Here is a 12,817-nt window from a genome sequence, read left to right on the forward strand (position 1 = left end):
ATCCTTCATTCCTGCAACTGTTGATATTTCCCATCATGCCCTGGGAGAAACAGTTATCCCACAGTTTCCAAAAGTCACTGCATCACTTTGGCCTGTGATTCGGCTTCCAGTAAAAAAGCTGTGTTCACCGGGGTTTTTCCAGCCTAGGAGGAACGGTCTGAATCCAGACTGCAGATACTGAATCCAAAAGCATCTATTATTGCAGCTGGTGGACAGGAAGCCGGATCTGCCAATGTAATTACATTTGTAACATCACAAAATCATAGGCAAGGAATGAACCTACAAGGTCAGCAGGATATCTAGAGTTGAGCTGGTCCCATCCTTTCCCCGCTTCCAAATTTGTTAGCACTGGGGCATCCTTCACTCTCCCACCTATGTGATCAGACATGGTTTGCCATCACAATAACTGAATCGTGGCAGCAATTCTGGATAGCATCCTTGCCTTATCAAGAAGTGGGGGCACTGGATTACAGCATCAATGGGATATCAGATGCACACAAGGCATGATGGAGAACAGCAAAAACTTGGAAAAGATGGCTGCGTCAAGCTTGGTGCCTCAGTTACCGCTCACGTCCATGTGCCTGCTCTCACTTTAATATATTGCTCCCACTACACCGAACAACTTTTTACCCGAAGGCTAAAAAAAAAACCCCCTATCTATCCCAGAATATCCTTGGGGGGGGATCTTTGTGAGGGGATAACCAAAAAGTTGGAGTCTCAAGCAGCTGTTCTTTGAATAAACAATAACGATTTATTTTTTAAAGCAAGGTAGTATAATATACGTCGAGAAACTTAGGTTACTTCAGCTAGTTCACTTCAATTCAGTTTCTGAGGTTTGGGCTTTATAGTTTGGTTCCTTTCTAAGGTGGTACTTTCCTTCATTTACCCACCCCTTTAACAAATGCAGCTCCTGAGGTAATTTCAGCAATAGTCTTAAGGGCTCACCCCCCTTCCTTCACTGGGATTTGGAAGTCTCCTTCTCCTGCTTCACCCTCAGTCTCCCAGAAAGATTTGGTCCTTTTACTCCTGCAGGACAATACACTCAGTCCTTCACGGTACACTCGGAGTGGATGTTTTATTCCAGAACCAACTCTCCCTCCTCCACTTGTTGTTGTTGTTGTTTAGTCGTTTAGTCGTGTCCGACTCTTCGTGACCCCATGGACCAGAGAACGCCAGGCACTCCTGTCCTCCACTGCCCCCTGCAGCTTGGTCAGACTCATGCTGGTAACCTCGAAAACACTATCCAGCCATCTCATCCTCTGTCGCCCCCTTCTCCTTGTGCCCTCCATCTTTCCCAACATCAGGGTCTTCTCCAGGGAGTCTTCTCTTCTCATGAGGTGGCCAAAGTACTGGAGCCTCAGCTTCACAATCTGTCCTTCCAGTGAGCACTCAGGGCTGATTTCCTTCAGAATGGAGAGGTTTGATCTTCTTGCAGTCCATGGGACTCTCAAGAGTCTCCTCCAGCACCATAATTCAAAAGCATCAATTCTTCGGCGATCAGCCTTCTTTATGGTCCAGCTCTCACTTCCATACATCACTACTGGGAAAATCATAGCTTTAACTATACGGACCTTTGTTGGCAAGGTGATGTCTCCCCTTCATGGATCACTGCCTTGCCGTGGCAAAGGGGCTTGAAGAACTCAGAGAAGCTATGAACTATGCCGAGCAGGGCACCCAAGATGAACAGGTCATAATGGAGAGTTTTGACCAAACATGATCCACCTGGAGGAGGAACCGGCAAGCCACTCCAGTATCCCTGCCAAGAAAACTCCATGGACAAAGACAACAGGCCCTCCTCCACACTCCTATCCTATCTCCCTACCTAACTCCCAACCTCCCTCCTCAACCATCTCAACTCAACCCCACTCTTAACCACAGTCTAACCCCATCTCCCTTGAAATCAGCTCCTTTTAAACTCTCCCTCCTGGAACCACAGCCAGTCAGAGGCAGCTGTTATTTATCCATTTGCTGGCAGGAGAAAAAAGTAAAAAGAAATACTTGTGGAACTAACATTTCTGTCACAATAGACACAACATTTTAGAAGGACTGGAAGAAACACTATGGACAGCATATCTGCTACACATTGGAAGAACAAGGATGTAGTTTGAGTGCCTCATTTGCAGTTCTATGAATCAATGTGTCAATACAAATAGAAAATATTAATATTGCAGTTGTTGTATAACGGATTATTATTTTGACTGGAATATAATAGAAATTAATAAGATTTTGGAATGCAGAAATAAAGGAAATCATCTAGCATGTGGGGAGGGGCACCTAAATTATATGATTCAGTATTTGAGTGCTTAGTATTAGTATTACAATTTGATATTGTTTTAATGATGCTATTATTGGATGGTAATTGAAAATTAATAAAAATTATTATAACAGAAATAGACTTTAGAATCAACTTTAGAAACAACACATCTGTATTCTTAAAAATGGGCTTACTTGAGATATTCTCTGAGACCTCTCTTTCAAACTGGTTAGAAGTATAATTCAGAAATAAAAGGTTTGTCCTATTAGTGTTAGTAATATCCAATGTGTTTTCCTCCAGATATTGTTGCATATCTCTGCTCCTTTTCTTTCTTAAAACTATTTAAAAAAACAAGGGAAATGGCTGTCTTAAACTTCTCCTTCTTCTATTCCTCAGCTGCCTTGTATGTTAGAGATAAAGAATGTAGAGCCCTTAACTATTTCACAATGTTTTTTGTTTCTGGTACGCTTTTTTATCTTCAAGATGAATTTGTAGATACCATGAAGTAATTGAAAATAGACTTTTTATTAACAATCATTTATACAGTACATGCAGAACGTTGATCAACTGAACTTAACCATTTCTAAATGAAAAGGCTGAGAGTTTTGCTATTAAGATTCCATTTATACTATACTAACATGACAGGTTAGTATAGTGGAAAGTATCCCCGCCTGTCACGCGGGAGACCGGGGTTCGATTCCCCGATGCGGACAGGCAGCAATGTTTAAGGGACGTGGGTGGCGCTGTGGGTTAAACCGCAGAGTCTAGGGCTTGCTGATCGGAAGGTCGGCGGTTTGAATCCCCACGACAGGGTGAGCTCCCATTGCTCGGTCCCAGCTCCTGCCACCCTAGCAGTTCGAAAGCACGTCAAAGTGCAAGTAGATAAATAGGTACCGCTCCGGCGGAAAGGTAAACGGCGTTTCCGTGCACTGTTCTGGCTTGCCAGAAGCAGCTTAGTCATGCTGGCCACATGACCCGGAAGCTGTACGCTGGCTCCCTCGGCCAGTAAAGCAAGATGAACGCCGCAACCCCAGAGTCGGTCATGACTGGACCTAATGGTCAGGGGTCCCTTTACGTTTAATACACGACAGGGGTGTATGGAGTGTTAGGGAGGGGTAGTAACTCTAGCGGGGACCAAGTTGTGCTCCTTCTGAGGTAGTTTGTCTACCTCTGATCCCCACCCCTTCACTCAGTTCTCACCTGTGGCTCCTAGAAATTGTCAGCTTGCAACAGCAGCCACATCCCATGAATCAGATACAACTGGCTCCCTAAACCATGTGACGGCAGCCAATGGGCCTCAAATCCTCAGTCTGTTAGGGAATTTCTCTGCATGCAAAGACAGGACATAGCAGATAAGAACAAAAGTGGGCCCAATGCTTAAAAAGGTGGCTACTGCAGGTGCTGTAGAGGGAAATGAGGGGCAGATGGGTCTCGTAAACCTAGGAAGGGAGACCACCTAGGAGAAAGAAATTTTGAACCTAAACCTCCACTGCTTTACAGCATTACTCATTTGTGAAAAAGGCTTTGGGAGTAGAACCTGAGGAAAAATCTGTACCTATTGCCTTTGGGACATCTTTGGCAGACAAAACAGTTAAGAAGCAAACTCTACAAAGATCCAGAGCAGGAACTCGGAAAGTGATACCTGCCACCAAGTTCATAAGACTCAACAGAACCACAAATTCCACTGTCATTTATACCTTTCTTTGTGTTAGCTGCTCTTTGTTGTTCAGGTCAGGCCTCACCACAATAATGTAGCATTTAGGGGAAAAAATGCAAGCCAGTAACCCAGCACCAGAAGCAAAGATGGAGAAGATCTCCACAGCCACCATGTATTTTCCTCTGGTGCTCAGGTAGGTTGGAATGAAGGAGAGCCAAACACTGCAGAAGACCAGCATGCTGAAGGTGATGAACTTGGCTTCATTGAAAGTGTCAGGCAACTTCCTGGCTAAGAAGGCCACCGTGAAGCTGATAGTGGCCAGTAATCCCATGTAGCCCAAAACACAATAGAACATGGAGACTGACCCTTCATTACATAGAAATATGATTTCTTCCGTCATTGAGTGCATGTCCACATCTGGGAATGGGGGAGAGGTTGCCAGCCAGAGGACACAGATTCCTACTTGAACAATGGAGCAGGAAAAGACAATGGAATAAGCCAGTTCTTTGCCTACCCATTTCCTCATATTGGATCCTGGTTTGGTAGCCATGAATGCCAAAACCACCAGTATGGTTTTGGCTAAGATGCTGGAGAGGGCCACAGAGAAGACAATGCCAAAAGCAGTTTGTCGGAGAAGGCAAGTCACCATATTAGGTTTTCCGATAAACAACAAAGAAGAGAGGAAACACAAGAGGAGGGCAATAAGGAGACCATAGGTGAGGCTTCGGTTGTTGGCTTTGACTATGGCTGTATTGCGATGCTTAATGAAGATGCTGAGCACCAAAATTGTGATTAGAGTGAATAAAAGTGCAGAGGAAGATGAAAAAATGGCCAAGGTTTCATCAAAGGCTAGGAAGTTTAGAATCTTAGGAATGCATAGATCCTGGCCGCTGTTTGGATATTGATCTGCTGGGCAACTGACACATGTTTCTATGTCTGAAAACAAACGGTGCATGACAATTTGAAGTAACCAAAAGTATTCTTAAGAATTTCCTAATCAGTAATCCATCTAGCATAGTGATTTCTACCTAAAAAGGTTTAAGAACTTCAAACCCAAATTCTTTTAACCTAGTGGCATCAAACGTAAACCTCATGAATCCTATCTGGAATTTTCTACTTGGAGGATATCTTCTCTTACAGCCCCCCTCCTTTGTCTTAGAACCACATAAACTGTACAGCAAATTAAGAAATTATAGCTGAAATCTTAGGAGCCTAGAAAGGCAAGTTTAATGAGACTTTCACCCTCTTGTCAAACAACCTAATTCTTAGAGGGGAAAACACCACTTGTATTCCACCCTAAGTTTGTAGAGGTTGGAGGCATAATATATAATAATAAAAATATTCAAGATGTTTTAATGATAAATATATATTTATGTTATCTATAAACAGAACAGGACCTCCATTAATTTAAGCCTCCTATCCTCAACAAAATTGCCAAGAGCCCAGAGCTTTCGTAATATCTGAAGATGTCATCTCCTACCTTTCTTATCTGAGATCATTCCGTCTGGACATGGATCACAATCATAGCAGCAAAACCTCTTTCCCTCCTTCTTTTTCTTCCCATAACCAGGAAGACAGTGGGCATTACATATAGAGAGGGGTGGCACCTATCCAAAGAGACAGGAAGAGTTTAATATTGTTTTGGGGAATTATCCAGTATCAGGTGCTTTAACAGTTGCTGTTCTAAGTATCATACAAACTTAAGAAGATTTCAGTATTCATACCTGGACCATCCAACCTTACAGCTGTGTTAAAATTTGGTGTGATTTCACCCTGTCTTTGCCTTTTGATGGAGTTACCACCTAACGGCATTTGCTTCAAGGCGTTCACATGGTGTTCTTTTGTGGTGGCCCAAGGAATTAAAGGTAACCCATTATAGTGGTTCTGCTCCTATCTGCAGGGTCACAACAAGAAACTAGTACTAGGAAATCATTGAATGACCTTTGGATTGTGGTGCCCTGTTAGACCCCATTCTGTCTCCTATAGTATTTATCATCTATAGGAAATCCTTTGGAATAACATCCTAGGATCTAGCACATGGTGTCATCTGTATGCTGATGATGTGAAGTTCTACCTTTCCATTCCATTTGAATGAGAGGAGGTGGTGAAGGTGCTGGTTTGGTGTCTGGAGGCAGTGATGGAAGGGATGGGGAGAGAGAAATGCTTTGGGTGGGTGGTGCCTATGCCACACCTGTTCTGGGAGGGGTTGCATTCCCTTTCAAGCAAGAAGTCTGGGAGCACTCCCACCTTAGACCTACTCACCTGCTGCAACTGGTCCTAGATGCATGCACTCTGAACTTAGCTTCATACAAACTAAAATTTCATGATGTTCATTCTCAACCCAAGTAGTAATACAGCTAGCGTAGTCTTCAATCTAGTGCCACTAACTGGAGAATAGCTTCATGGATTTCATAAACAGGAATGGTGGATGATGCTGGACTCTCTGATAGCCATTGTTCCTTCTTAGTGGGAGATGTCTTCTGCACAGGTTCCTCAATTTGGTATTGTGGCTCATTCGTTTATGTACTGATAGACCTTACAGCATTTCTTAAAGGACAAAATTTCTCCTGGATGGCTTATTAGGTAAAGATAAAGGGACCCCTGACCATTAGGTCCAGTCGTGGCCGACTCCGGGGTTGCGGCACTCATCTCTCTTTATTGGCCGAGGGAGCCGGTGTACAGCTTCCAGGTCATGTGGCCAGCATGACTAAGCCACTTCTGGTGAACCAGAGCAGTGCACAGAAATGCTGTTTACCTTCCCGCCGGAGCGGTACCTATTTATCTACTTGCACTTTGATGTGCTTTCGAACTTCTAGGTTGGCAGGAGCTGGGACCTAGCAATGGGAGCTTACTCCGTTGCGGGAATTCGAACCGCCAACCTTCTGATCGGCACGTCCTAGGCTCTGTGATTTAACCCACAGTGCCCCCTGCCTCCCTGGCTTATTAGCATGGAATAAATAAAAAGGGAATGTCAGTATCCCATGTAATGAAATATTATGTACAAATAAAAGTGCCATTAGCAAAACTGAAGGCCAACATGAACGGCCTCAGAGGCTGAAGGTGGAAACATACAGAAAAGTCACTCTTTCAAATAGAGTATCTCTCAATTAAAGCACTATGAAGCACTTATTTTAAGCCATATTTAATAGTGAATTTCAAAATCAATAACGTATGAATTGCTTTTGTTACAATGCATTTTGTGGATAACCACAATTTTTGGCATTTCACAGATTGCGCCATTATTCCCATACCTGAGTGAAGTCTCTGTGCCATTTCATTCTGTCCTCATTAATGGTGAGCTCTTTGCCCAGAGGGGCCTGAGGATCCAACCTTCCCACTTTGACTCTGATGTATGATCCATTTGGGAAAGTGACCAAGTTGGTAATATCAAAGCCAGCCGCTAACTCTCCATATTCATTTAATGTGATTTCATCCCCAGCACTGTTGTTGAATGAGATTCTCTGCAGGAATGAGTGGAGCTAAGAGGAAGAGAATCAAAAGGTCTATAAAGCATTCCAATAGTCTAATTAAGATTGTTGAATAGCTTTCCAAGATGGAATTAATTCCTTTTCCTCTAGGAGGTAAACACTTCAGTTCACAATGTAGAGCATCCATATTTCAGTTGCACATTCAGGAGGAGGTGGAAATCATGAATCTGTGTCAATTCAGCATTTGACAGACTTCCATAAAGATATTGTGAAGGAGAGTTGAGCCCCTAGACCTGCTTGCTTGGGACCTGACTTTGTCATGATCCGTGACAGGGACAGAATTTGAGAAGTCATGTAAGAGAAGCAATGGGAACTCATGTTCTCAAAGATAGGAATGCAAGATGAGAACATCTGACTGAACCTTTCCTTACTTTATAGAGCAGAGCTGAGCATAGTGTCATGGGCTTGCTGGATGCAGAGGAGTGGCAGGAAGCAGCAGCTGGGGAACCCCCAAGGGACACCCCAAGGAAAGGAGGCTCAGAACCAGGGATTGATGGTAGGATGACAAGGAGTGGTCAGTGACAGAAGAGGGAGCAGACTGGGAGAAGGGGTTTTTGGAAACAGAAGAGACAACAGGGTTATGTGAGCAGGAAGAGGTTGTGACAGACAGCAATCCAGTCTCCAAGGCAGAAGAGGAGGCTGGAGAGAAGGGGGCAAAGGGGCAGAGAACAGATGGTTGCCAGGCCAGGCTCCAGACCCCATAGAAAACTGGTGTCAGGCATGCATGCAAGGAAGGACTGTGTACTAGGGGATCCTGGACTGCCAGGATGTCCCTGGGTGGTGACCTCTCCCAATGGGCTGCTCTTCTGCCCTCCTCCCCCATTCTACACCACTGGGTAATTGGAGAAGATCATAGAGACAGAGAGATTTGCGGAGGGATTTGGAGAGGTAACAGAGATTTTCAGAGTGTGGAGGAAGAGGTGGTTGGCAGAGTCTCAGACTGCAGAATAGCTCTGAAACACAAGGCATTATCATTGCCATCATCAGCTGCTGAGAAACCAAAAAGTGTAAGGCAGTTTCCACACTGGAAAAGAAATTGGAGGTGCTGGACTTCTTGAAGGATAGGATGTCTGTGAGTGCTGAGGCATGCAAATTTGGCCACAACGAATCCAGCATCCAAGTCATCAATGTTCATGAGAGGGAGAAACATGGGACTGTGGCAGCACTGACTGCAAATTTGACCAGCCAGGGGGACAAGGCTTTGGTGAAGCAGAGATGGCACTGAACTTATGGGTGGAAGATATGAACTGGACATTGGTTTCTGTGGATAGCAGCATCGTAAACCAAAATCCTCTGATCCTCTAAGACCACTCCCAATCATTCACAGATGAGGACCAGCTTGCCAATGGAATTTAAAGCCAGCCCAGGTTTGCTTAACAGCTTTAAAATTTGCTTAAACCTGAAGAATGTCTGAATGACAGGGGAGGCTGTATATGCAGAAAAAGAGGCTTCCAAAATGAACCCTGCACAACAAGCCAAACACAACATCTGACTGTCAGTCAGACCCTCTGGTGCTTTTATCATATGAAGAATCATTCAGTGAGGGAGAAGAAGAGGAAGAGGAGGAAGAGGAAGAGGAAGAGGAAGACGAAGAGGAAGAGGAAGAGGAAGAGGAAGAGGAAGAGGAAGAGGAAGAGGAAGAGGAAGAGGAAGAGGAAAAGCCACATTTGTCTCTCACCGGTAAGTGAAGCAGTTTTTTAAAAATAGCTTTAAATTGGTTTTCTAGGAGTTATTCTGGCTTTACATGAGTCTGCTTATATGTGTGATGGCCAGGAATGTGAGTTAACTGTTATAGTTGTTGCCTGGTTAGATATGAAAGCTTGAGTCATGTAAAGTCAGTTCAGTATCACTATGGGAAATATTCTAATTCCCATCTTTGATACAATAAAATTACTTAAGGTTTATCTTTAATTTCTTAACTTCTATTCTTTTATTTCATTACTGATAATTAAATGCCAACTCACATAATGGATCAATGCAGCGAATGCTTTGTAAGAGAGAACATTACCTGCCAAGGTTCTACATACTGAGGAGAGAGTTTTCCCTTAGCATCTCTCCTTTTGCGGATGACTGCAGCCAAGTACATTCTATTTAAGGCATGTGCCAAAGCGTAGACAGCATTATAGATACTGTAGCTGTGGCCAGTCATGCTCATTTCAAAAAATGGTGCAGGGAGACTCTCCAGCACCTCCTCTCCGGTACAAGTGGTTGGTGAGAGTGGCATTTGAAAGTGAACAACTGAATGCATCTTCCCAGAAATCTTGGATAAAACCGTCTGCGTCTGTACAATAAGGATGTACATTCTGAAGAAAGTCTTGAAATTTGTGAATCTCCTTGGAGTGAATCGCAAAGGAGATAGCACCATGGAACATTCGTATATTAATAGTAAATTTTTGAAGGCTATATAATATGAAATCAAGTTGGGCTGTTGTAATCCATACTTTTCCTTCATGTGACTTCTTATAAGGAAGTAGTAACTGAGTTATCTCCATTGTCTTTATAGCACTTGCTAACCATATAATAAATCTACCTTCTCCATATACAAGAACTGCATTGGCTTTGCTGGTTGTGAAAGGTGTAAATGAAAACCATGCATTCAGCGTTCCTACTATGTTACCGTTATAATGCACATTGGGTTTAACTTTTTCTGTGAATGCTGAACAGAGTCCATTATTGAACAGCATTGGTTCTATTATCTGTAAGAAACGTTCTCCAGCTTCATTAGCTGGAGTGATCAGCCCGACCCATTTCCATCCAAAATGCAGAAGTAACTGGATTATTCCCTTGTACTGATGATCTTCATTGGGGACCATGCGGTAAAAGGAAGGGAACTTGGTTCCAACATTTATGGCTGGTTCAAATGAGCCAAATGAAATCTGGAAAAGGAAAAAGCCAAACATTTCCAAGTGTAATAAAAAACTAATGGTATTCCAACTACCTTGAATATGAATATAAATCCTATATATCCCAAATATATGAAGCTTAGGGACAGCACCAACCTCAATTTACATAGAAAAACATAGACAATCTTGCTCTATGCTTTCTGTGGATATTATTATTACTATTATTTTTATATCACAGTTTCATACTTGTGCACATTGATTCTTTTCAAGTAGAGGGAAGAAATTATCATTGCTTATTTTAATATACCAATAAATGAATGACTGAGGTGGAGATAGAGCAATAGAAACTGTTCCTTTGCTCTGTAACCTTTACAGTGGTTGTAGAGATTGAATCATAGAATCATAGAATCATAGAGTTGGAAGAGACCACAAGGGGCATCGGGTCCAACCCCCTGCCAAGCAGGAAACACCATCAGAGCACTCCTGACATGGTTGCCAAGCCTCTGCTTAAAGACCTCCAAAGAAGGAGACTCCACCCCTTCCTTGGCAGCAAATTCCACTGTCGAACAGCTCTTACTGTCAGGAAGTTCTTCCTAATGTTTAGGTGGAATCTTCTTTCTTGTAGTTTGGAACCATTGCTCTGTGTCCGCTTCTCTGGAGCAGCAGAAAACAACCTTTCTCTCTCCTCTATGTGACACCCTTTTATATATTTGAACATGGCTATCATCACCCCTTAACCTCCTCTTCTCCAGGCTAAACATGCCCAGCCCCCTTAGCCGTTCCTCATAAGGCATCGTTTCCAGGCCTTTGACCATTTTGGTTGCCTTCCTCTGGACACGTTCCAGTTTGTCAGTGTCCTTCTTGAACTGTGGTGCCCAGAACTGGACACAGTACTCCAGGTGAGGTCTGACCAGAGCAGAATACAGTGGCACTATCACTTCCCTTGATCTAGATGCAATACTCCTATTGATGCAGCCCAGAATTGCATTGGCTTTTTTAGCTGCCGCGTCACACTGTTGGCTCATTTCAAGATTGGTTGATTCTCCATCTGCTAAGAACTCTCCTGGGAAGATCTCCATAAGATTATACATGTTATTATTCTCTGACCGCAAGAAACCACATTATTTAAAATATCAGTAAAATAAAGAATCACAGAATCATAGACTGGTTGGAAAGATTAAAACAACTAAAATGAAAAGTAACTATACAGCAGAACAACATAATATTGCCACTACCATATAACTTTCCAGAATGAAAAATGTCTGAACAATAACAAGAAAACCGTGTTTTTATTTGACTTCTGAAAGTGAGCAATGCTAAATAAAACCATACTTCCCCAGGAAAGGAATTTCATAAGTCTGAAGGGAAGGGAAATTCTTAGTTACTGTGTCCTGAGTTATTTATGCATTTGTAAGGTAGGGACGCAGGTGGCGCTGTGGGTTAAAGCCTCAGCGCCTAGGACTTGCCGATCGAAAGGTCAGCGGTTCGAATCCCTGCGGCGGGGTGCGCTCCCGCTGCTCGGTCCCAGCGCCTGCCAACCTAGCAGTTCGAAAGCACCTCTGGGTGCAAGTAGATAAATAGGGACCGCTTACCAGCGGGAAGGTAAACGGCGTTTCCGTGTGCGACTCTGGCTCGCCAGAGCAGCGATGTCACGCTGGCCACGTGACCCGGAAGTGTCTCCGGACAGCGCTGGCCCCTGGCCTCTTAAGTGAGATGGGCGCACAACCCCAGAGTCTGTCAAGACTGGCCCGTATGGGCAGGGGTACCTTTACCTTTTAAGGTAGTGTCAACAGCATAAATTGATACTGGTAGCTCAGAGACATGCAGTGTCTTTCTGGACTGATTCAGTACGAACCATTTAGATGCCTCATTTACGAACCTAGCACCTGACAGCAATCTTCTATTACATCTATTAGACACAAATTGCCCACATTGTTGGATATGCATATTAAGCCCCGACGCCAATTATATCCACATTTTGCAGTCCCCTTTTACTATTTCCATTTTACCATATTTATGAAACAATAGGTTCCTGCTGCATGGAAACGAGAAGAGTGAATTATGGAATGAAATACCCATTTTTCAAAATCCATATTCTACCTATGGAATCTTGAAAAGACCTAAGACGTTTGCCATGCACCAGGAGGTATCAGAGTCAAGTCCCCCAATGGCTCCTATGACATTTTTCTGGATGCCACACCTGTAGTTGGGAACAAAGTGATTTGCATTAAAGATCAGGTCCAGAATTGTTCAGTAGGCCATCTTTGAATCATAATAGCTATCATAGATATGGAATCCCAGAGAGACATTGGGCAACATCCTGGGATTCTTGTTGATCTCATCAACAGCAAAAACCAAAGCAAGAATGTGCTGGTAGAACTTTGTCATCACCCTGCAAATGAAATGAGTTAATGTTTAATGGGAAAATTAAACAGTGCATATTATCTAGATATAGGAGAAATTCACCCACCTGCCTATAAAAAAGGGCACAGCCAGCAAAATTTATTTGTTTATTTAGACAACCTTTATATAATACTGTGTCAATAAAAATATATTAAAGTGTTTTCTACAGCTG

At 43.2% G+C, this 12,817-nt stretch overlaps 1 protein-coding gene across 1 annotated transcript; it reads right to left on the bottom strand.

Annotated features, from left to right (window-relative positions):
- Positions 1-3,930: 3,930 nt before the first annotated feature.
- Positions 3,931-10,212, bottom strand: LOC307200512 (vomeronasal type-2 receptor 116-like; the record flags this gene model as incomplete). The annotated part of the gene is made up of 4 exons (XM_079949051.1): positions 3,931-4,847; positions 5,636-5,801; positions 7,163-7,390; positions 9,841-10,212. The coding sequence occupies 4 exons, from the start codon at positions 10,210-10,212 to the stop codon at positions 3,946-3,948; spliced, it is 1,668 nt and encodes a 555-aa protein (XP_079805177.1). The 3' UTR covers positions 3,931-3,945.
- Positions 10,213-12,817: the final 2,605 nt, after the last annotated feature.

This window comes from Podarcis cretensis (genome assembly GCF_951804945.1).
Source record: "Podarcis cretensis genome assembly, chromosome: 13".
NCBI lineage: Eukaryota > Metazoa > Chordata > Lepidosauria > Squamata > Lacertidae > Podarcis > Podarcis cretensis.